This window comes from Homalodisca vitripennis, chromosome 3 (assembly GCF_021130785.1).
Source record: "Homalodisca vitripennis isolate AUS2020 chromosome 3, UT_GWSS_2.1, whole genome shotgun sequence".
Lineage (NCBI taxonomy): Eukaryota > Metazoa > Arthropoda > Insecta > Hemiptera > Cicadellidae > Homalodisca > Homalodisca vitripennis.
In genome coordinates this window covers 171,054,366-171,080,124 of record NC_060209.1, presented here as the reverse complement: position 1 = coordinate 171,080,124, position 25,759 = coordinate 171,054,366, and the positions used below count along the sequence as shown (strand labels likewise).

At 46.4% G+C, this 25,759-nt stretch overlaps 1 protein-coding gene across 1 annotated transcript; it reads right to left on the bottom strand.

Moving 5' to 3' along the window:
* Positions 1 to 21,100, bottom strand: LOC124358466. The gene is given in 7 exon segments (XM_046810762.1): positions 1 to 175; positions 5,098 to 5,376; positions 13,620 to 13,830; positions 14,198 to 14,444; positions 19,128 to 19,216; positions 19,404 to 20,363; positions 20,794 to 21,100. Coding segments are annotated over 7 exon segments (2,268 nt in total).
* Positions 21,101 to 25,759: the final 4,659 nt, after the last annotated feature.

The window sequence follows — 25,759 nt, the reverse complement described above, 5'->3', positions numbered from 1 at the left end:
TTAAGCTGCTGTAATTGCCCCCACTTGACGTTTACCTCTAAGCCCTACTACATGAGGTATCTTGCTCTGGACTACAGTTAGTCCGGTTTCGTCCACGTTGTAGACACGATCAGCTGTGAAATTGTGCTTGTCGTACTCAGCTTCCAGAATGTCAAAGAACTTGCCTATTGCTTCCCTATTGAACCCATTGGCACGTGAAAATGAGGTTACCATAGGCTTGTGAATTGTGATTTTGTTTTTGTGTCGCCTAATAAAAAGATCAAACCAAGCCCTACCAGCTGCATTTGAAGTAAATGGGTGCTTGATATTATTCTTTAGGGCTAGTTGATAAGCCATCTTTTTGACATCCAATCTAGTAAGGCCATAAAAACGATGATCCATTTCGACCAAAAACTCCACCAACTGCTGTTCCATAGTATCAGGTAGGACAGGTTTACGTCCTACTTTTAAACCAACACATTCTTCAGGTGATAGGCCACTCTTGACGAATCGCTGAAGTGTCGTCTGGGGCACTTTAAACTCCTTTACACACTTTCTTAATCCCATCTTATTTTCCCTGTATGCTGTTATAGCTTTAATCATATTTACAGGATCCCACTTCTTCAAAAGAGACTTTCGCCTCGGCCCGATGTGCTTCCTTGGCATCTAAAACAGAAGCACATCGCATATTAGAAACAATGCATATGATGTGAGTAATGTGGAAACGTTTCCTTGGCATTGCCCCCATATACATGTTTCCAGGTTACCCGCACTTTAGCCATATTGGATTTTACGAGTTAATTCAAGAAAAAGTTAGCTTACATATTCATTGAAACCCAACAATAACTTCCATCCAGCTCCCTTTTCCAATACGATGATACGCACTACGCTATCTCTATGATAAGATAGACTAACTAATATCTAAAACTTATCTTCCAAAACTTTTGGAAATTCACGAAACAGGGGCCGATGCACCACCATCAACTACAATGCCCGACTATCTCCTAGCGTTGTACCGTTTAAAATAGGAACTAGAGTGACTGTTTACGGCAATCGACACTAGAGCGAAGCTCCCTGTAGTCGAGATACTTGACGCTTCCACATTACCCTCATGTCTCCACATTTGCACCCCCTCCTCTACTGCAATTCTAAAGCTATACAAACTTGTTTTTTTTTCTGGGATTTGCTACAAGATACAACTTAAAACTATTTATCATGAGCATTTGTAGAAAATGAATAAACATCTTCTTGTACCATCATCGTAAGCTTTTGTGCTCACAATAGCTCATTAGCTGGTCGTTTCCATCAACTCCCTTCATGTGAGAATTGTAATAAAGTATTGGCAATGGTTTTGTCGTGGTTCACCATGTCTGTTATTTGACATTGCCCAATCATTTTCAAACCTGGTAGAAATGTACAATACATTGCGTTTATCACGCCATTTTCCTACCATTACTCCATCTGCATAACACTCTATTTTTTTCTCCCTTTTTTAGTTTTGCTCCTACTACTTCTGGAGGGAGATGTTTTCTATTTGACAATAATGTTCCTATTCCAATAATATGCAGTAGTTATCTTGAAAAAGAAGCTCAGAAGCCACTGGAAAACTATTATTGTAATAGTTGTCCATATACAAAATATGGCCAGTCTCTAATTTTCCCTCCATAAGATGCCTTACCACCTTTCTGGCATGACCTTTGCCACTAAGCTCTCCCCCTTTCCCAGAATAGACTGTAAAGGCTAGACAAAGTCCATCAGGCTCACATAAAGAGTACACTTTTATACCGTACTTATGGCGCTTTCCAGAAATATACTGTCTGAAAAGCAGACGGCCATTGTATACTCCATAGTACAGTACCTTCGTCGAGGGAAAGTTCACAGCCAGGATAATAACACTTCTTTAATTTTATTGTTGAAATAATCTATCAGAACACGGATTTTTGATAATCGGTCATCAGTTGGTTGTTGATTGTCTGAGAAGTGGAGACATCTAAAAATTAACAAAAATCGGCCCCTGTGAATTTGTTCTCTTACAAACTGAAAATTGAACATTTTATCAGTCTTCCAATAATCATTTATTCTATTTAGTCGGACAGTTCCCATGTGGAAAACCAAACCTATAAATATTTTTAACTCGGCCACAGTAAGGTCTGACCACTTGTTTATCCTAGAATTAGGTTGTAAACTGTCTGAAAGAAATACTTCCCAAGCATATGCATTAGTTTTGTCAACAATTGTTTGTAAAAATGCATCATCTAATAAATACTCCCACCAACCAAAAGGTGTGTTGTCTTCAGGAAATGGTACCAGTATTTTATTTTCCTTTGTAAAAGGTATACCTCTCAAGCCTGCAGTTAGGGGTTGCCACTATGGGTTATAGATTATATCGTTATCAACGTCATTGACGGTGTCGTCGTCCTGGTCAGACGCGTCATTGGGATCTACGTCATTGGTGGTGTTGTTATCCTGGTCAGACTGTGCATATTATTGTGCTTCGTCAAGGTCTAAAAACATTAAGTCTACAGTTACAGTTAGGCCCATGTTTTCTAGGAGATTTTTGTGGTCCTGTGCCTCTATAAGTCAAATAACTTTTACCTTCATTCTTGGCTTTCTTACTCCTCTCTTGCCTACTGAGACCCTTTTGTCTTCGTCTACCCTTCTTTGGAGAGACCTTGTTCACAACACGTCTTTTATTAGTTAGTCCTTCATTATCTGTAGAGCTCCCTTGACGAGTTGAACAAATCTCTTCATCCGCAAAGTTGTCTGATGTAACAAGACGACTGTGAAGACGTACTTGGAACAGCCAACCACGTCATATTATCAGTACCAGTAGAATCCTCGACCTGAAACAAAAGTTTTTTTAGATTCATAGTAATAAAATTCATTTATGTATTTAGTCAGTTTATCAAGTTGACCTTTTATCTTTTGGGGGTTATTATGTTTTACTATATTCATATATCTAATGTTTTGACATTATATAATTACTTTAAAAATTTAAATTATGGAAACACTTACTATACTATTATGTAATATTCTTTAATCAATTTTGATGCAATCATATGCAGTGTAACAATTAGTGCCACAAAGAATTTTGAGTTTAATTTTCTTCTGTTAAACAAAATATAAGGTGAAATTTTCTTGGTCCACGTAAAATAGGTTACTTAAGAAATTATCAATAAAGTAAGACATTTAAATACTTTTATTAAAATATTGTTCTATATTGTCTGGATACAAAATTTAAATAGTTCGGTGGATTTTTACAGTAGGCTATTTTCACTAGTGCCTGGACCTATTATGGTGTAAAGTATGGTAACTACCGCAGACACCAAGTTTTACTTCACTTTATTTTGAGTACCTTTACGATTGGATTAATATCAGATATTGCTAAATATGTGATTTTTCATGCCATTGATACCACAGTCGAGTAAGAAAGCAGTTCCTAATTCATATTTCTAGTCTAAAGCAACAAAATGTAAAAAGAATACGCTTAGACAAATTTACAAGCCATTTCATAAAGAGTATGGTAACTGCATCTCATACCATGTTTTACACCCTAATAGGCCCAAAAATATGGAGATTAGTTCTTACCTGTTTAAATGTTATTTTCAGACTTTCTTGTGTAGATGCTGCACGAGGAACGTAGCTTGGATCTCTTTCTTTATTGTCACTCAAAGAAACATTCGAAACTTCTTCTAAAACATTAAGTTCATTCGAAATATCGGTGCCACTAACAGAGTAAATTCCTTTGAACCGCCATCTTTGTTAGATACCTTGTTTTACAGTCAACCAGCTTACAAATACCAGAAAATAGAATCGAAATTCCCCCGCTTAAAACTATTTCCCCTCCATAACAGCTGTTTTAGTGTCACTTGAATGAATTGAAAAATGTAATAGATACAAAATGCCAGTGTGACAAAGAATGTCAGATACCATGTTTTACTTCCCGTGAAAAATGTAGATACCATATTTTACTTCCCAGTGCCTCAATTGGTCAACTAGGTCTTGGTTGGAGAAGCTCTGAACCTTCTATATTAACAGTAGGACAAACTTCTAAATCTAAAGCAACATCAAAAACATCAGCAGATTCTTCTATGCCTAATTCTTTATATGAAACCAAAATATCAGATAAGTTCAGGATCTCCCCAACAGAAGACTTCTCAGCGTGTTCAGTATCTTCAACTGATTTTGTATCATTTCCAACGAATTGTTCTTCCATTTCCACTTCTATTGTTCCTAAAGGCTCTGTTCTCACTAATTCTGCTTGGACTTTGTAATTCATCTGTAGATTTCACAGCTTCATTTATTCCTAGGCTTTTTTCTTCCTGACTTTCCATACACTCCATATTTTCTGTTAACAAGGATGTTGGTGGAGAACGCTTTTTAAAAGTTTTACTCTTAATGGTTTTCCAAATATCATACAACCCCTTTTGTTCTAAATCAGCAGGCTCTCCTCTTTTCTCTAGAATATTACAGAAGAAGTCAGTAAGACCATCAGGTAGTTCATTTACAAAAACTTTAAGTGCAATTTCGTAATCAGTTTGAGAGAACCTGTTGGGCCGTATTTCACTTGTTAATCTTAGTTGTTCACGCCTAGTGGAGATACATTTAGAATAATCCACAGCATTAGGATCATACGGATACAAACCACAAATTTTAAATCCATTACTCACTGTATCTACTGTTATCTCTTTAAAGGCTGCTTGGAAAACTGGAGCAAAATTAGTCTTTGTTACAGGTTTGTTGGTTTGTTGCTTATGTCTTCGTATTTCCTTCCTCCATGCAACTTTAAGGAGTCTAAAGATTGTAACATCACATGGTTGTATAATATGTGTTGCGTTGGGCAGGAGGCATATGATTAAAATTTGATGAGCAACACAGAAGTTTTAGAGTTTCATATTTATGTGGGATTTGTGCCCATCTAACAACAAAAGTGCTGGTAGTGGAACATTTGACTGAACAATTTTAGGATGGAATACATTCGCAATGTATTCATAAAATGTAATGCTGATCATCCATCCAGTGTCACTTCGCCCAATGGCAAAGCCAGAAGGTACAGAGTCTGCAACATCCCTTGGAATCCGTTTTAATGGATATACTATCATGGGATCGACTGTTTACCCAGCAGCGGAGAAGGTGCATAACACTGTGATGCATTCCTTTTCAGGCCCAGGTGCGATGTCATAAAAGTTTCTGTTTGCTTTTGGACCCAAAACCTTGCCAGTTTTGGGGCATGTTGACATTCCGGTCTCATCAAGGTTAAATATTCTTCTAGGATCTTCTAGCATATCTTGAGCATTAATTTCTTTTAAATAATCTTCTAGCTCTCTAAACCAGTTCCTGATCTTTTCTTCTGTCACCGAGGCTCTTGCTTTTGAGATGATTTCTGTATTCATTTTTAAGGGGAGTCCAACGTCCCTATACCGCCCATGTTAAATTGACATATTTTCGGTACCATTATCTCCTGTTCTACTAATAGTACACTTTTGAAATTTTTTGCAGTTACTTATGTATGGTTGCTGAGGCATTGGACGAAAAATCTATGTTCAAAAATACATAAAAGTGTTAACAATTATTATTTAAAAAACATGTTTTTTACAATTAATTTATTTATAAAAATATTTTTTCCTTGTTAAGTTTTCTACCAATTTAAAATCTTTTAGGTCCAAAGCTTACTTATAGAATAAAGGAAGTGCAGAAAAAATTTCATCAAAATATCTGGAACGGTACTTAAGATATGTGTACCTAAGTATGAAAACAAACTTATTTTCGGAAATCAACGATAAACAAAAAATTCTTTGAATATTGTACTTTAATTTGACAATTTACTGATAATCTTTGATCACTCACTTTTAAAATCCTCCAGGGCAGTACTCAGTATCATCCACTTCTTCTTCTCTCAATCTTTTCCTTCTTCTCTTGACCCTGGATTCCTTGGATGCCAACCCCGCTGCGTACTTCGATTTTCTGATTCGAGCTTTGTCAGCAACCTTCAAAGCGTCTATTGTGTTACTGCCGATATCTGAGATTCCCAAATGCTTAAAAACTTCTAATCTACCCAGGTTTCCATTATTGAAAGTTATTATAGCATCGTACACCCCTAGTTCGAGTGTTTTACGGCCAACAAAAACATTTTTCGGCAACCTGGTCCACACAACGTTGTTGAAACCCTCGTTGACATTCTGGGTCTTTCCATGCAGGCAACGTCTAAGAAGAGTAGGGTGAACTAGGTCTTTGAATACTGGTCTTATGGCCTCCATCACTGCCTTTGGCACTAGGTTTGCTTGTGTAACTTACCCTCAGCAATAGCTTTGTTATACTTGCACCACGTATCGGGAGCAACTGGGCAAAGTATATGATTTGGTTCTTCATCCGTGGACATTCTATGGCAATAAATTGCCCAAACAGCTTTCCTCATTTTTTCCAAGTCATTCACATTTCCTCTTATAGCATTGCCATAATACTGCTGAAACTTGTCGATGACGGTGTCCGTCAGCCTACCAAGCCCTTTTATGGATTTCCCATCGGACAACTTCTTACCGCCCAACTTTTGCTTTAGTTTGCGAAGCCGACAGCCCATCCGTTTGGAAACGTGTCCTATGCATTCCAACTTCTCTACAGTAACATCACTGTAAGGATTACTTTCTAGGACAGCATTAAAAGATTTACTGTCTCCGTCACCCAAAAATTTTATGTAGCGAACACCTCTATCCTGTTCCGATCGCTGGCAGACAGCTACAGCAGCCGTCGTCTCCTTACCTCCACTGGTCCCTTCATAGTTTTTTTGACAGTGTTTTTCATGTTTATTTTCTTTTTCAACAGAGCCTTCATTTCTTTTGCACCCACTACAGTATTTACTGAGAACTTCAATGTCTAAGACCTTCCCAGTATCTACACTTGTAACCGTGCATAAGCCATTTTTTGAAATGAAACCTCGCTTCTGCCATGAGCCATCAAAAGCTATGGTAATATCAGTCGGTATTGTCGCCTCAGAGTTTTCTTCAATCGCCTCTAGGGTAGCCTTTTTCATGGAATCTTTTGCTACACAATGTAGAGAGTCCCTGACATAAGAAGTATACTTCCTAACATTAGTGTTAGGGCTGGGGAGATTCATCATGCCGCAAAGCATCTTTGCTGCTTCCGGACCTTTTCCGATACAACGGAGTCCATAAAACAATCTGCAGTTCACCTGAAAAATATTCTTGTCTTTAGTTGTATTTGATGTCCAGAACTCTGTAATGAATTTACAATCCTTATTGCAACATTTCAGTATAAACTTGCAGGCTAGTCCATTGCGACTATTGATTTCCTCGTCGAGTATCAAGTCGGAACCGCACTGTTTACATGATGCAAATTGACTAAAAACTGAGGACAAAATTTCAAAACTTACAATAAAATTACTAGAAAATGAATTATACTGTTCACTTTGTTCCAAACTAGAAGAAAGTTTCTTCTTTGAAGCACTAGGACCACCGGTTTGCTTTGGTTGACCTAAGATTCTTGAGCTTGTAGATTGTAAAGAGCTAGAACTAGATAAATCTACACTATTTTTTCTAGTATATTTGTTTCCTGTAAACTTTCTTTTAGAGCACCAACTTTTCTGTCTATGCATTGTTTCTAAAGCAACCAAAAGAAATATCCAAAATTACAGTCACCAACCTCAAATGAAGTCACATAATAACATAACCAAAAGATATGGACAAGTCGTCAGCTGATTCAACACAGATTTCTGGGTAATTGAAACAATAACTATTGCCAACCTGATAAACAAAAACTACAAACTAAAACCACTCAAATAATACATGTTAGTAGCTATTGTATGGAAACCCACTGATGTGAGGCAATTGGTGACCCACCCACCACACCCCACCCCCCCCACCCCACCCCACCCCCCCCACCACCCACCCCCACACCCAACCCACACCACCCCCACCCACCACAACCACCACACCCAACCCCCCACACCCCCCCCCAACCCCACCACCCCAACCCACCCCCCACCCCACCACAACACCCACCACCCCCCCCCCACCACACACCCCACCCCAACCCCCCCACCACCCCCCACCCCCCCCCACCACCCAACCCCCCCACCCCCCCCACACCCACCCCCCCACCCCACCCCCCCACCCCCACCCCCCCCCACACCCCCCCCCACCCACACCCACCACCCCCCCCCCCAACCCACCCCAACACCCACCCCCACAACCACCCCACCCACCCACCCCACCCCCCACCCCCCCACCCCAACCACCCCACCACACCCCCACCCACACCCCCCCCCACCCACACCACCCACCCCCCCACCCCCACAACACCACACCCCCAACCACCCCCCCCCACCCCCCCCACACCCCACACCCCACCACCACCCACCCCACACCCCACACACCACCCCCCCCACCCACACACCCCCCACCCCACCCACACACCCCCCCCCACCCCACCCCCACACCCCCACCCCCACACCCCCCCCCCCCACCACACCCCAACCCACCCACCCACCACCCCCCCCACACCCACCCCCCCCCACCAACCCCCCCACACCCCCCCCCCACCCCCACCCCCCACCCCCCCACACCCACCCCCCACCCCCCAACCCCACCACCACCCCCCCCCCCCACAACCCCACCCCCCCCCCCCACCACCCCCCCACCCACCCACCCCCCACCCACCCCCCCAACCCCCCACCCACCCCCACCCCACCCCCCCCACCCCACCCCCCCCCAACCCACCCCCCCACACCCCCACCCCCCCACACACCCCCCCACCCCCCACCCCCCCACCCAACCCCAACCCCCCACACCCCCCCACCCCACCACCCCACCCCCACCCCACCCACCCCCCCACCCCCACCCACCACCCCCCCCCACCCCACCCCAACCCCCCCCACCCACCCCCCCCCCACCCCCCCCCCCCCCACCCCCACCCCCCCCCACCCCACCCCCCCCCACCCCCCACCCCCAACCACCCACCCCCACCCCACCCACCACCCCCCCCCCCCACCCCCCCACCCCCCCCCACCCCACCCACCCCACCCCCCCACCCCCCCCAACCCCACAAACCCCCCACACCCCCCCCCCAAAAAACACAAACCCCACCCACCCCCCCCACACACCACCCCCCCACCCCCCCCCCCCCCCCCCCCCCCCCACCACACCCCCCACCCCCCAAAACCCCCCCACACCCCCCCCCCACAAAACCCAACCCCCCCCCAACCCCCAAAAACCCCACAAAACAACACACCCCACACCCCCCCCAACACAACAACCCCCCACCCCCCCCAACCCCCCCCCCCAACCCCACCCCCACCCCCCCCCCACCACCCCCCCCAACCACAACCCCCCCCCACACAACCCCCCCCCCCCACCACCCACACCAAACCCCCCAACCCACCCCACCACCCCCCACAACCCCCCACCCCAAAAACCAACCCCACCCCCAACCAAAACCCCACACCCCCACCCAACCACCCCCAAACCCCCCCAAACACAAAACCCCAACCACCCAAAACCCCACACCCACCAAAACCCAACCCACCCACAAACACCACCCACCCCACACACCACACCAACCAAACCCCCCAACCAAACCCCACCCCCCACCCCCCCCCAAACCAAACACCCCCCACCCCCCAAAAACAACCCCAACCACCCCCCCCCCAACCCCCCCCCCCCCCCCCCCCCCCCCCCCACCCACCCCCACAACCCCCCCCCCCCCCCCCACCCCACCCCCCACCACCACCCACCCACCCCCCCACCACCCCCCCCCCCCCCCCCCCCCACCCACACCCCCCCCCCCCCCACCCCCAAAACACACCCCAAAAACACACAAACCCCCACACCCCCACACAAACCCCACCCACAAACACACCCCCACACCCCCCCCCCCCCACCACCAACCCCCCCCCCAACCCCCCCCCCCCCACCCCCCCCCCCACCCCCCCCCAACACCCCCCCCACCCCCCCCCCACCCCAACCAACCAAAACCCCCCCAAACACCCCCCCCCCACAACACAACACCCAAACCACCCAACACCCCCCACCAAACCACCCCCCCCCCCAACCCCCCCCACCCCCCCAACACCCACAACCCCACAAAACCCCACCCCCCAAACACACCCAACCCCACCAAAAACCCCACCAAACCACAACCCCCCCCCCACCCACCCCAACACAACACCCCCCCCCCCAACCCCCAAAACCCCAAACCACAAACAAAACACCAAACCCCACCCCCCCCCCCCCCCCCCCAAACAAAAACCCCCCCCACAACCCCCCCCCCACACCACCCCCCCACCCCCACACAACCCCACCCCAAACCAACAACACACCCCCACCCCCCCCCCCCCAACAACCCCAACACCCCCCCCCAAACCCCCCCCACCCCCCCCCACCCACACCCCCCACCCCCCCCACCAACCACCCCCCCCAAAACAACCACACCCAACCCCACAAAACCCACAAACCCCCCCCACCCCCCCCACACCCCACCAAACCCCACCCCCCCCACCCAACCCCCCCAAAACCCCCCCCAACCACAAACCCACCCCAAACCAAAAACCCACCCCCCCCCCCCCACCCCCCCCCACCCCCCAACCCCACCCACCCACCCCCCCCAACCCCCCAACAAACCACCCACACAACCCCCCAACCAAACCCCCACCACCCAACACCCCACCACACCCCCCCCAAACCCCCCCCAACCCCCACCCCCACAACCCCCCAAAACCCCCAAACCCAAACACCAAACCCACCACCCCCCCCCAACCAACACCCCCCCCCCCCCAAACCAAACCACCACACCCCCCCCCAACACCCCCCCCCCCCCCCCCCCCCCCCCCCCCCCCCCCCCCCCCCCCCCCCCAAAAAACCCCCCCCCAAAACACACCACAACCCCCACAACCAAAACAACACCCCCCCAAACCACAAACACCCACCCCCACCCCCCACCCCACAAACCCCCCCACCACCCCCCCCCCCAACAACAAACCCCCCCCCCCCCACCCCCACCAAACACCCCCCCCACCCCAACCCCACCCAACCCCCAACCCCCCAACCCACAACCCCCCCCCCCCCCCACCCCCAACCAACCCCACCACCCACCAAACACCCCCCCCACACCACCCCCCCCCCACCCAACCCAACCCCACCCCACCCACACCACAACCACCACACCAAACCCCCCCCCCCCACCCCACCCCCAACCCCCCCCCACCACCCCCCCCCCCCCCCAACCACACACACCCCACCACCACCAAAACCCCCCCCCCAAACCACCACCACCCCCACCACCCCACCCCCCCCCACACCCACCCCACCCCCCCCCACCCCCAACACCCACCCCCCCCAACACAACCCACCCCCCCAAACACCACCCCAAACCCCCCCAAACACCAAAAACCACCCCCCCCCCCCCCCCCACCACACCCCCCACACCCCACACCACACCCACCCCCACCCCCCCCACCCAAACCCCACACCCCCCACACCACCCACACCCCCCCCCCCCCCCCCACCCCCCCCCCCCCCCCCCCCCCCCCCAAACCCCCCCCACCACCCACCCCCCACCCCCCCCCCCAAACCCCCCCCCCCCCCCCACCCCCCCCCACACACAACCCCCCAACCCCCCCCCCCCCCCACCCACCCAACCAAACCCCCCCCCCCCCCCCACCAACCACCCCCCCCCCACCACCCCCCCCAAACCCCCCCCCACAACCACCCCACCACACCAAACACCCCAACCCCCCACCCCCCCAACCCCCAACCCCCCCCCCCCCCCCCCCCAACCCCCCAACCCACCCCAAACCCCCCCCCCCCCCCCCCCACCCCCCCCAACCACCCCCCCACCCACCCAAACACCCCAAACCCCCACCCCCCACCCCAACCCCCCCCCCCCCACCCACAACCCCCCCCCAACCCCCCCCCCCCACCCCCCCCCCCCCCCCCACCCCCCCCCCCCCCCCACCCCCCCCCCCCCCCCCCCCCACCCCACCCCCCCCCCCCCACCCCCCCCCACCCCCCACCCCCCACCACCCAACACCCCCCCCCACCACCCCCCCACCCCCACCCACCAAACCCCCCAACCCCCCCCCCCCACCCCCCCCACCCACCCCCCCCACCAACCACCACCCCACCACCCCCCCCCACCAAACCCAACCCCACAACCCCCCCCCCCCCCCCCCCCCCCCAACCCCACCCCAACCCAACCACAAACCCCAACCCCCCACCCCAACCCCACACACAAACACCCCCCCCAACCCCCCCCCCCCCCCCCCCCCCCCAAACCCAACCACACACCCCCACCCCCCCCCCCCACCCCCCCCCACCCCCCCCCACACCAACACCCACCCACACACACCCCCCACCCCCCCCACCCCCCCCCACAACACCACACCCCCCCCCCCACACCCCCCCACCCCCCCCCCCCACCCCCCCACACCCCCCCCCCAACCCCCCCCCCCACCCCCCAACACCCCCCCCCCCCCCCCCACCCCACCCCCCCCACCCCCCCCCACCCCCCCCCACCCACCCCCCCCCCCCCCACCCCACCCCACCCCACCCCCACACCCCCCCCCCCACCCCCCAACCCCCCCACAACCCCACCACCCCCCCACACCCCCCCCCCCCCCCACCCCCACAAACACCCCCCCCACCCCCCCCCAACCCCCCCCCCACCCCCCCCACCACACACCCCACCCCCACCCACCCCCCCCCCCCCACACCCCACCCCCCCCAACCCCCACCCCCCACCAACAACCCCCCACCCCCCCAACACCCCCCCCCCCCCCCCCACACCCCCACCCCCCCCCCACCCCCCCACCCCCCCCACCACCCCCCCACCCCCCCCACCCCACACCCCCCCCCCACCCCCCCCCCCCCACCCCCCCCACAAACCACCCCCCCCCCCCAACCCCCCACCCCCCCCCCACCCCACACCCCACCCCCCACCCCCCCCCCACCACCCCCACACCCCAACCCCCCCCAACAACCCCCCCCCCCCCCCCCCCCCCCCCCCCCCCCACCCCCACCCCCCCCCCACACCCCACCCCCCCCCCACCACCCACCCCCCCACACCCCAACAACCAACCCAACACCCCCCCCACCCCCACACCCACCACCCACCCCAACCACCCCCCAACCCCCCCACCCCCCCACCCCCACCCCCCACCCCCACCCCCCCACCCCCCACACCCCCCCCCCCCCCCCCACCCACCCACCCCCCCACCCCCCCCCCCACCCCCCCCCCCCCCCCCCACCCCCCCCCCCACCACCCCCCCCCCCCCCCCCACCCAACCCCCACACCACACCCCCCCCACCCCCAAACCCCACCCCCCCCCCCACCCCCACCCCCCCCCCCCCCCCCCCCCCCCCCCCCCCCCCCCCCCCCCCAACACCACCCCACCCAACCCCCCCACCACACCAACCCCAACCCACCCCCCCCCCCCCCCCCCCCCCCCCCCCCCCCCCCCCCAAGTTCTAGCAATCAAAATGTGCGACGGCATGTTTTCAAAAATTATTTAAAAATATTTAAAATCAAGTTGACACCATGTTTTTGGTATTAAAATGTTCAGAAAATACTAAATTTGTTAATAAAACAAAAAAACTAAATTTGAAATTTTTAAATTTCAAATGTGTTTTGTTTTTAATGTTTTGTGACAATTTCAGGATGTCGGTTTTAAAAACAGATCGAGCCATTTCCTTCCAGGTCGGTTATTAACAAAGGGATTTTCCCGAGTCGACTCTATCATTACATTTTGTACACTATCTTTTACTTCATCGGGATGCATAGGAAACCCTAGTTTTGCTTTAGCTAATATCCATTTCTCCACACGGTATCCATTTGAGACCCACAACAAAAATATAGGAAAATTGTTTAAATAATACAAAGTTATAGTTTATTAGCAACCAAAATAAGACTAAAATATTATTTTTTTTTAATTTTTTTCATGGGTGGAGGGGTGTTACAATTGTGACACCTGGGTCTGAGTGGATCCTACCAAAAAAAGTGTAACAATTGTGAATCTTTTTTAAAACATGTATTTAAAAATAGAAAAAAAACTACAGTCACGCTTAATACTGGTTAATAGTAATTTAAAAAGAGAAAAATTTAAACACAAAACTTTATGTCACCTCACATTGTTAAAATTACTCATTTGTATGAAATTTTACAAAGCAGTCAGCGTCTTTGTTCAAGCAAAGGTAAACGTTGCACTTCTTACATCTGGTCCTGGATCTGGACTTGCAACCTTCTAGTCGACATGTGTGGGGATTCTTGAGATTGTCAACACATGGCCAATGGTTGTAGCCATCATATCGCTTGTCTTGAGATGGTTTCGCCACTGGAGCGACTATTTTGTTCACACGCCGCATTGGTTGTTCTTCGGCATCTTCTAGATGTTCTGAGGTCCGTTTCCGAGTTGGTCCACCTACAAGATACTCAGCAATCGATAGCCTCAAATCCATCAGCTGCAATTGATCTTTTTTCTTGATTTTAGATAGTTCACAGGCCAAGCGGTACTCGAACCATGAGTTCACAATTGCTAGGTCGAAAAAGTGGATGATCACCTTCAAGGGCTATTTTTTGGTACGAAGCCAGGACCTCCAATACTTCATCATCTGATCAAGTACGTCTACACCCCCCATACATTCATTATACTTTCTTACAATGGCGGGGCACTGAACATCAATATAAGTCTTTGTTTGCTTGTTCCATCGTTTGACAGTTGCGACTGGCTCTGATCCTGTACTAGTCGAGCCCATGATTATGGCTTTAATGTCCTTCCACATTAGTAGACACAATTTTTTGTCATCCCTGGTGTATTCATCATATTCCCCTCTTTTTAGTTGGCGTTGCCTACTTTTGCTCAAGTCAAGATTTTTGAACTGATTATCCTTCTTTGAAATTCTGTTTGTTTGTAACGTACCCGTGCCATCAATTTACATCTGAGTTAGTTTTTCAAGCAAAGGAATGGTGGTAAAATACCTATCAAAATAAACAGAACTTCTTGGAGGAAGTGTTTGAACAAGGCGCAGAATCACAGCGGGTCCATGTCCTAGAGTAGTATCCGGAAAAGGTGTAGTAGGGCCTTGTTGAACCTCAAAATCAAGCATGAGACCATTACTAGTGGTCATAACATAGTTTTTCAGACCCACAGGCCTTGGTTTATTTTTTACAACTTGTCGCACTGGACAACTACCTAAAAAGGGGATGATTTTCTCATCAATTGAGTATGTACCACTGCCTCGTTCTAGCTCTAGACAGCATTTGCGAACTGCATCGATGATGGGCTGAACTTTCCACAATCTGTTGGATTTTTGTTGATCTTCAGTCATTGATAAGTTGTCAATACAATGTAAATGGACTCTTAGCTGAAAGAACCTGTTCCTAGACATCGATTCAATTATTTCTTTGAATGGGTGTTTCAGTGACCAATACATGCGTATTTTAGGACATTTAAAAATCCCCATTAGCCCATGAATGCCAAAAAAACTTTTTTATTTCAGCTGCTGTGCATGGAATAGTCATGGGCGCACCATTTTGTTGTTGAAAATTCTGATTTGTATGGAATGCAAATAAATCAAATATTTCTTGGGTGAAGCATTTCTCAAAGTACTGGGCTGGACTGTAAATAATGCGGTCTGTAGTAACATAATTTTTATCAACATCTAGCTTGGATGAAAACTCTGCTTTTTTCCATGAATTAGGTTTAGGCTTACTTGCTTGGGCTACTGGTGATGTGGGAGTGGGAGTAACATCTCCATCATCATCTGATTAGTTGTCATCATCTTCGGCTTCAGACGAAGGTTTGTAGTTCTGATCCAGGTCTTCATCATCCTCCGAGAATCCTTCGATGTCTGAATTATCTAACTGTTCTATAATTAAGACTTCATCGAAAGCTAAGTTGGCCATTACTAAAAGTTTTTAACTGTTTTGTTCAACACATTCAAGTTTTAGGTTAGGTACTACCTAGACCTAGGTATCACAATCGTGATAGTTCACAAAAAACACAGATTTTAAAACTGAAAACTAAAAAAAAATAACACTAATACATATAGTATGTCGATCTACACACTTTATAACACATAAACACAAACTTTCATGTGGATACGATTTAAAACGTGTTTTCAAGAAGTATAAACAGACGACAGTGCATCAGACTGTCTCAAAACAACAAAAACAACGGAAGCAGGCAAACAGGGTGACCAACAGCTGCGCGGTAAAAATCCCCAAATATTTACAGCAGTGTTTCAGAACTGTCACGACCATGTGAGGTGGGTCTAGCCGCTTCCTAGCGATATTTGTCCATTGAAATATCATTGAAAAGAAAGTGTAACAATTGTGACACCAGGGTCTTTAAGGGGTATTCTTCTTCAGGTGTAAGCACTGAGGAGGTCCCATTTTACTGGTTATAGGCTCATCTGAATGTATTTTTAAATCAAAGTACCTTTTGGAATACCATATACCTTAGCTGCTTTATTGGCAGATATTTTGCCATATTTAACTTCTTTTACTGCCTTTTTCAACACATCGTATATTTAAATCTTCTGTAGGGCCTCTTATCTGTAACAACTTTTCCAACAGGCTCTAGTTCATCATCGGCAGGATTGTTTACGTTTTCCATGGCTCTGAAACAAATCAATAGAATTAGTTATCAAACAAAAAATAGCACACTGTGAATGAGGGTAAAGGTAAGTTTAATCCAACCATGGCTTTAAACTTACAGCCCATGAACTTACAAATTTTTATGTGGATTCAAACGAAAGATTCAGGATAGGCTATTATCTATTTAAATGCACATTAATTTTGAAATGAAGAAACTAGAAAGCATACTAGGTTGTTTTGAAATAAAAACCAGTGATTGACCATTCTTGTACCAGTAAATGACCGAGATTTTTTACCCCCCGGTCATTTACTGGTTATGCTCATTTTACGTGAGTTCGTTCGTGTTTGGCACATATTTTATTGTAGAAACACTATTGGCTGCACTGGGAAAAACATTGGTAGTGAATGACCGAAATGGTCATTTACTGGTTATAGCCATTCTTAGGTTCCAATATGTGACAGGCGTTATTAAATAATTATAGGTTATGTTAACAATGCAAAATTAATTTAGAATTGTTTACTAATATGTATATTATTATACAAGAACGACACATTTAAAAATACTTATCAATTAGAGAAGAAAATAAGGCTACAACTTACCTCTGTTTGGCGAATCACTATTGTGGAACTTGAGCCTCGCTTGGCCTATGTTGAATCTGAAATAAGCACTATCAAGGATAAACAGGTAGCGGGTTGTGATCAGCTTTTTGAAGATGTTTTATCCGAATGCAACGATCGTAATCGACGTGCCAAAAATGTTATTGTACATAACATCCCCGATTCAAACACAATCTCAAAAACTGCGGATGCCGTTTTTGTCCAGGATTTTCTAGCTCATTTGAAATCTAATGTTCAGTATTCAGATGTTCGTCATTTTAGATTGGTGAAAAAAAGGACAAATCGTCCTCTCATGCTTTGTATGCCGTCTGAAGGCACTGCTATTCACATTTTGAAAAACTTCAAGGATAATGATGTTCCTAATAGCATGCGTGGAATATCAATCTCTCATGACCGCACTCCTCGAGAGAAAAGACATCTGGAGACTCTTCGTGCCACCTTAAAGTCCAAACAGGATGCTGGTGATACTTCCCTAACGATTAGATATAAGAATGGAACGCCTTCTATTGTGCCAAAAAACGAATAAATTCCAACGGTAAGCAGCAGCATGTTTCTCTGAATGTTTACTGCCAAAATGTAAATGGTCTTCGTTCGAAGCTTATTGAGTTAAAAAATAGTTTATCTGCATGCCTTGATGATGTTATTCTACTATGTGAAACAAATCTCTCTCCTGATATCCCCGACTCTGAAGTTGTTGGTGATACTGACTTCATTGTTCATAGATGTGATAGGTCTGCTGCTACAAGTCACAAAAGTTCTGGTGGAGGAACCCTACTTGCAGTTCGTAAGAAGCTTTTGTCTAAGCGACTATACTCTGGATTCAACATCGAAAGCGTCTTTGCCCTTGTGAAATTAGGATTTGGTTTTGATCTTCTTCTGGCCTGTGTCTACATTCCCCCTTCAAGTCCTCTTTCTGTTTACCGTGAATTCTGTGATGTGGTTACTGAGACAGTCGAATTGGCAAATTTCCCAAAGAAGACACTCATTTTTGGAGACTTCAACTTGCCTCACTTCGATGTCAATTTACCTGTATCTGGCCCCCTCAACATTGCAGCGAATACCTCCGTGACATGTCTTCTCTGCACTCTCTCTTCCAGATAAATCATGTTCAAAACCATAGAGGAGTAACATTGGACTTGGTGTTTCATTCTGATAGTGAGGTGCAAGTTAGAAGGGCTAATGATAGGTTGGTTGATTAAACCTGAAATTCATCATCCTCCTCTGTCCCTTACTCTTGAGTGCTATATGCCCTCTACTTGTGACAACAGCTACAGCGGCTACAACTTGGGGAAATGTGACCTCCCAGCTGCTTTTACAGCCCTACAGGAGGCAGATATGGGATTTATTCACTAGCCGATCTCAATTGATGAAAAGTTCGACATTCTGGAAAGCTCCTTAGAGAAAATTGTCAAAAATGCAAGTCCGTTGAAGAAATTTGGTATCTCACGCTTCCCTAGGTGGTTTAACCCGTGAGGAGTCCCGTATATTCCACTTACGTAGTAGGTCACCTGTATAGCTGCCATCTAACATTGCGTTTTTTATTGCTATTTGCTCTCTATTGCTTTTAAATCTTAACTTGCACTTATAATGCAATTTGTACCTGTTTCCTGATAAGTTAATTTGTATTTTACAAGTGTCAGGCAATTTAAAAAAATTAATAACAAAAATAATTACTAACTATTGGATTTTTTTAAATTTTATTAATTTATCCCCATTTACTTACACATGCAGAAGGTTGAAATAATTTTTTTCAGTTACTAAGGAAATGTTTTTTATTACTTAAGACATTCTAAATTAAATTGATAATGTAAAAATAATGCATGTGAAGTGGAAACTAATACAAGAAACAAAAACTTAGATCTAGTTCCCTTCTGCTGCACAGTTGTGTGGCACCAATAGCTTGTTTTGGCAGTGTGCTCCTTGCATACGGATCTTTCACAAGCTGAGCATTTGTTTGGAGTAAACCTGTTTTTCCTGACAGGGCAGTAGTGACACCTTGGTTTTCGTCCCTCGACAACTGAAAAAAAATACAAACAGATATATATATACATATATATATATTTTTATATGTAGGATCGGATCAAAGAATTTATTGTGTTCACAATCAAGAAGTATTAGAGTTTTTTGTAAGACCAAGGTGTTTTTATCGGTAAAATATTAAATGTATACAGTTTTAGTTACTGGTAAAAAAGATCAATCCCTACCTGGTGGGGGGTTTGGCTCAGGAAGTTCTACACCGGCGACAGCCCTGATGCTGGTCCTCAACGGGAGTGAGAGGGTCTGAATAGAAGCTCTATGTAGAATATGCGGCTTTACTAGGTCCCTCGCAAGGCTCGTTATGAAAGTCCTCCTCTGCATGGTGTCTTTTGTATTCAGGTTGTAGATAATCTGACCATTTATAGTTGCCAGATTCAGGAGTCCACAAAAAATCGTCAAAGGCCACCTGTTACTAATACGTTTTACAGAGTAGTCCTTTTTCTTTCTGTCTACAACATCGATCCCACCTTTGGTCATGTTATAAAAAGTAATGACCTCTGGTTTGTTAGCCTCAGAATCGGGATCAATAGAGTCATCATCATGAAATGTCGACAACATCAAAACATTTTTCCCTTTTTTCGGGACATAAGAGACTAATGTGGCTCTATTCGGGTCACAGCCAAAAGCAAACATGCTGCTGCCTACTGGTCTACCGTTGACATCTTTAAATGAATCTGGGATCTCTCGCTTATTTTTTTTTATAGTCCCTACTATAGTGGTTCTATGATGCATGAACAATTCATTGGCAAGGGGAACAGAGGTATAGTAATTATCCATCGTAATGTTCCTTCCTGTTCTGTCGATAGGTTCCATTAGTCTCAAAACCACGCTACTTGCTGAGTTGTCATACGCATAAGGGCCCGGGGGCTGTTTGCCCGGATAAATTTCCATGTTCAACACATAGAATGTTCGAGCGTCCGACATTGCATAAATTTTTATACCATACTTGTCTGGTTTATTGCTCAGGTATTGTATGAACTTACATCTTCCCCGAAATGCCTCCAGCATCTCATCAATAGTAACGTACTCTCCTGGAGTGTAGTGTTCCTTACACAAACTGACAAAAGTTTCGAATACATCCCTAAATGCAGCCAAGTTGTCAATTTTTTTTACGTTCCTCCCTGGTTCTATTGTCATCAAATCTGATTGCTCTTATAAGCTGATGGAATCTTTTTTGAGACATGACTGCTTTGAAAAAGTCAGGGGCAGTTCCATCATTGACCCACATTTCGCTAGTGTTTAGGTGGTTTCCTTTTTTTACTCCTAACAAATAAAGAACCCCAAAAAATGATAGCAATTCATCAACATTAGTATTAGGACAATCTTGTTTGTCACGAGCATAGTTTGAGGAGATATCATCCAACTCGTCATTGGTAAAGTTGACAATGTTCTGAATCATTTGATCTGGGAAGAAAAGTTTCCATGAATCAAAGATAGTTCTACTGTTCTTAGCAGCGCCTTTTACACCTGGCAATTTTTTTATAATATTCTGTTGAGAAGTTTTCGTTCTTCTAGCATCAGATTTATGAATGTACCATTTTGTGAAAGTATCCTTACCTACATACACTGGACCGGGATGTTGTCTCCTACTCTGCACTTGGATAGGTCCAGGCTCCCTTACTGGCTGAGCTACAGGTTCGTGCACCGCTATGTCCATAGCAGACGTTGATGGAGCATACAGATTTGTAAAGCTTACATTTGCATCCTCTAGATCCCCGTCACTTTCACCAGACTGTTCAGTGTTCGAATCGTGGAGTGAATGCTCTGAAGGAGCATCTTGTTCACTATCACTACCAAGATTAGGAAAAGTCTCTTCATCCTCTTCAATCCAACTAAGAATAAGATGATCTTGAATCTTAGACATCTTGAAGTTTTCCAATGCTAAACTGCATAACACCACACTAAGTGACACTTGAAATTAATTCTAAGCTAAAATGTTTCACTTAGACACTCAAATAACAATAAAAGACTAAAAACTTTGTTCATAAGAAACGCGAACTAAGCATACAAAACGCTAACGCGATCAGTCCCGTGTATAGATGTCGCCTAACTAATGCGCCAACGTGAATGGTCCCGTGTCGAGATGGCAACTAACAGAGTATGCGGCGCGCGCTTCCACCCCTCCCCCCTCCACTGCCTACGCATAAATCATATCACAACCACAGTGAAAACACGTTTTATATAGCCTATGAGGCACTTGCTAAGATTCAGGAGGCTAAATTAGAAAATAAAAAAAATTTCTTCAGAGCTACTATTTTGTTAGATGGCATCTAACAAGGGGACCCCTCACGGGTTAATAATGACCTAAAAAAATGCATTATCGAAAAGAAAGCTGCGCATGCACGTTTCAAGAGAAGTTTCAATCTTGCCCATTATTATGAGTTCTCGAGGCTGAGAGATACTTGTAGGTCGCTGTCTCGTGAATGCCACATTCGATATTTGTCCAATGTTCAATCACGAGCTTTCTGGGGACTAGTTAAAGCTCAAAGAAATACTCCTGATATGCCATCTAGTCTGCATTTAGATGATGAAGTAGCCAGTGACACAACAAGCATTTGTCAGCTGTTCTCCAGTTATTTCAACTCAGTCTACTCTCCCTCGTTACGAGTTTCACCTAGCTTTAGCTATCCCGTCTTCGATTCTCTTTGTGTCATAACAACCTCAACAGAAGAAGTTCTCAGCAAGCTTAAGAATCTGGACACTACAAAGGGAGCTGGAATTGACAATATACCGCCATCTATGCTTCATCACTGCCGATCTCTCTTAGCTGAACCCCTCACAGTGTTGTTCAATGAATCACTTAACAAAGGAATCTTCCCTAGCTCTTTAAAGTTGGGCTTCATCATTCCTTTACATAAAGCAAATGATCCCAGCGACATACGGAACTACCGTCCAATCACTATTCTGCCGGCAATTGGCAAAGTTTTTGAAAGTATCGTGGTAGATAGACTGAGTCCTTTTCTATCCAAAATAATCCATCCTTCCCAACATGGTTTTATGAAGGGCAAGTCTACTGTCTCCAACCTCCTGCTCTTTCAAGAATATGTTTTGTCTGCTTTTCGCAAGAACTACCAAGTTGATACAGCCTACATCGATATGGCAAAAGCCTTCGACAAGGTCGACCACACAATTCTTGTGTCTAAGTTGCTGGGTTACGGAGTGGCTGAACCTCTTTTGTCATGGATTTCTAGTTATCTTCAAAAACGTTCTCTGGTCGTGAGGATTGGTTCCGCCACTTCCACTCAGTTCTCACCTTCTTCAGGAGTTCCACAAGGTTCTTTGCTGGGACCTTGCCTCTTCAATGTCTTTGTCAATGACCTACTAGACAAATTAACTGTAAAGGCCTTACAATTTGCTGACGACCTGAAGATTTTCATCGCTGTGTCTACACCAGAAGACTCTCAAGAAATTCAAAATAGCCTTTCCGGAATTGAGGATTGGTGTGTGTCAGGAATAACATGTCTGTAAATCCCAGTAAGTGCTCTTGTATAACTTATCACCGCATCAAATCCCTAGTCATATACGCGTACTCCATTTTTGGTACATCCATTCCACGGTCCCAGTGTATAAAAGACCTAGGCGTTATATTTGCCAGCGACATGGGATTTTCTGGACATATAGACCACATCAGTAGCAAAGCAAACAAGATGCTTGGTTTCATAGCAAGATTCTCCAGAGGCATCGACAACCCTTCTGCTCTTCGCTCTCTGTATTGTTCCCTTGTGAGACAGCTTGTGGAATATGCAAGTCCCGTGTGGTCGCCTTACACTGTTGGTAATAGGACGAGACTGGAGGCTCTACAAAGGCGTTTTCTTCGCTTGATTGGTGTCCGGCTGGGTTTTGCCTATCTTGATGTGCCTGTGGAGGAACTGTCCAGCAATCTGAACTTGCCACCTCTTGCCCTGCGACGTGACGTGGCTGATGTTGTCCTTCTCTGGAAGATAGTGAATGGTCGCATGAACTGTCCAGATCTCCTAGCTGAAATCGACCTCAGAGTTCCGGCAAACACAAGATCTCGAGATCTGCTGGGGCGATGATACCACTCAACCAACTTCGAATTCAACAGTCCTTTCGCAAGGTTTATTCGCCTGGGAAATCAGGTTGCGTCTGGGTGTGACCTGTTCTTCGATGGACTTCACCAGGTTCGCCGGCAGGCCTTCTCTCTTCTTTCTGTGAGGGACTAGTGATTAAGACCTACAGTAGTTAGCTTTAATCTGTGTTAAGTGCATGTTCATTGTATTATATGTTGTATTTATTTAATTTCACTGTTATTTGTTAAATGTTATATATTATATTTTAATTTATTAGCATAATTTATTTATGTTCGCTCCATACTTGAACAATTATTGTTGTTGTTAATCTTTATTTTTATTTTTTGTTATGTTTTGGATATTTATAACTTGTTACATCTTTGAATACTAATTATTTATTATCAAATTTTGTATGATACCTATTTTGTTACTTTATGTAGATTTTTCATCTGTTCGTATTAATTTTATTTTCCGCTGTATCTACTATCTATGTTTGTATTTGTAAATTGGCTGCTGCCGTTGGAAAATAAATAATAGAACTGCATGAAGTGGTAGAGAGGAAACACTTGTTCTTTGAAGAGCTAACACCAGCTGTTTAGTCCCGCCATTTTGAACCAATAAGATGTGAGATTTAAAACAAGTTTCAAGGTGGATTTTAAGCGAGTTTGTGATTGGCTAGCAGAAAGGACAAGCTTAATATGATTTTCTTTGTACAAAACGGTCATTCACTGGTGTGTTGTCATTCACTGGTATATTCACCCTATTTCACTGCTCCGATCTACACGTTCCATGATCAGAAATACCAAAAACAAAAACATTATATACACTAAACATCATGGGTTATCTCAACCAGCCTAAACACAGTTTAGCACGTATGTAAACTACAATCTAATAACAAAACAACAGGATAACTCAACCTATTAGCGTTCACTGACCTATTTTCATACGCCATTCCCGAAAGCCTCCGATCGGAGGCAGACGCACCCGACGAAAGAATGCCAGGCCTCCAATCGGAGGCGCCTGCAGTGAATGTGTTCCATATTTTAGGTTTTTGTAAAAATATCTTGACTTTTTCTTTTCTTTTGAGCATTAAAACGTCGTTGCACTACTTGTGTTAATGGGATGTGTTGGTATTCATAACAAACAACACTATAAGTAGTAAAAAATTACTTTATTACAGGAAATGACTGACTAATTACATACTTTTTACTCAACATCACTGTCTTTAGGCCCCTGCAGACGGCCAATGAACCTGGCCGTTTGTGGCCGCCACTGTACTGTCCGGACAGTAACCTTGCACACGGGGACAGCACTGGCTGCCACCAAAACTGTTCTAGTGGCGGCCAGTGTGGCATCACGGTGTGTTGTGTTCTGCCTTTCAAAATGGATGAATTTGACGAGGAATATGAAAATGAAGTGGATGAAGCTATTGAAGAAGTTGTTGTTGAAGTAGTTCATTGTTTGAGTGAAGAATTGCAAGAGTTACTAAAAAGTAATAGGTCTTGTTGGGTCAAGGATTGGGTGGGACGTCGCTGTAACCTAGGAGCTTCATCAACGATTTTAAGAGAACTTGCCGATGAAGATCCTCAAGAATATATAAAAATTATGAGGATGAGTGTAGACCAATTGAAGTATCTTTTATCATTAGTTGAAGGTCAAATATCAAAAGCTGATACGGTAATGAGGAACACAATCCCTGCCCGTATAAAACTTGAGATTGCTTTAAGATTTTTAGCAACTAGTGATTCTTATCAATCCCTCTCAATTTTTTTTTTCGAGTACCAGCAAACACAATTTTAAGTTTTATGTCAGATGTCCTCAAAGAAATAACAACAGCATTAAATGACTTCATGAAGGTAAGTCCAGTGTCTTTAATTAAGTTAGGCCTACCAACTGCATAATCTCATCGCTTCCAACTGCATTTGATTTAATTTCTTTCATCACTTCTATCACTTCGTTTTCTGACACAACTCTAAAATTGAAGGTGCTCTCAGATGTGTTGAAGGTATTGTTTCTGAAAAAACTTATGTTGTCATCAAAGGCATTTGTATCATCACCCATTTTCTGAAAGTAGCTGTTTATCTCATCTGGGGTAATTTCAGATGGTAAATCGTTGTTCTTGCTTTTCCCCAAAACATCCCACTGCTTGAGGCACGACCAGAAATCTTTTGGATTCTTACTATTAGAAAGCTTATCTGAGAAATACTTTTTCTTCTCAATCCATATCAACCTATTTAACTCCTTTCTTACAGTTTTGTATGTTTGCCATTCACCATTGCCCCTGGTCTTCCAGTATTTATTCCTTAGCTTATTTTTAATCTTAGTTAGTCTTTTGATCTCATTTTGTAGTCCAGGGTGCTTTTTTCTTAGTCACTTTCTTACATACAACTGGTGCATGCTCATCATATATTTTTCTTATGCTTGAGGTGATAAAGTGTTCTACGTTTTCAGCCCCTTGTATCGCTAGTGCGTCATTCCAACCGAATTCCGAA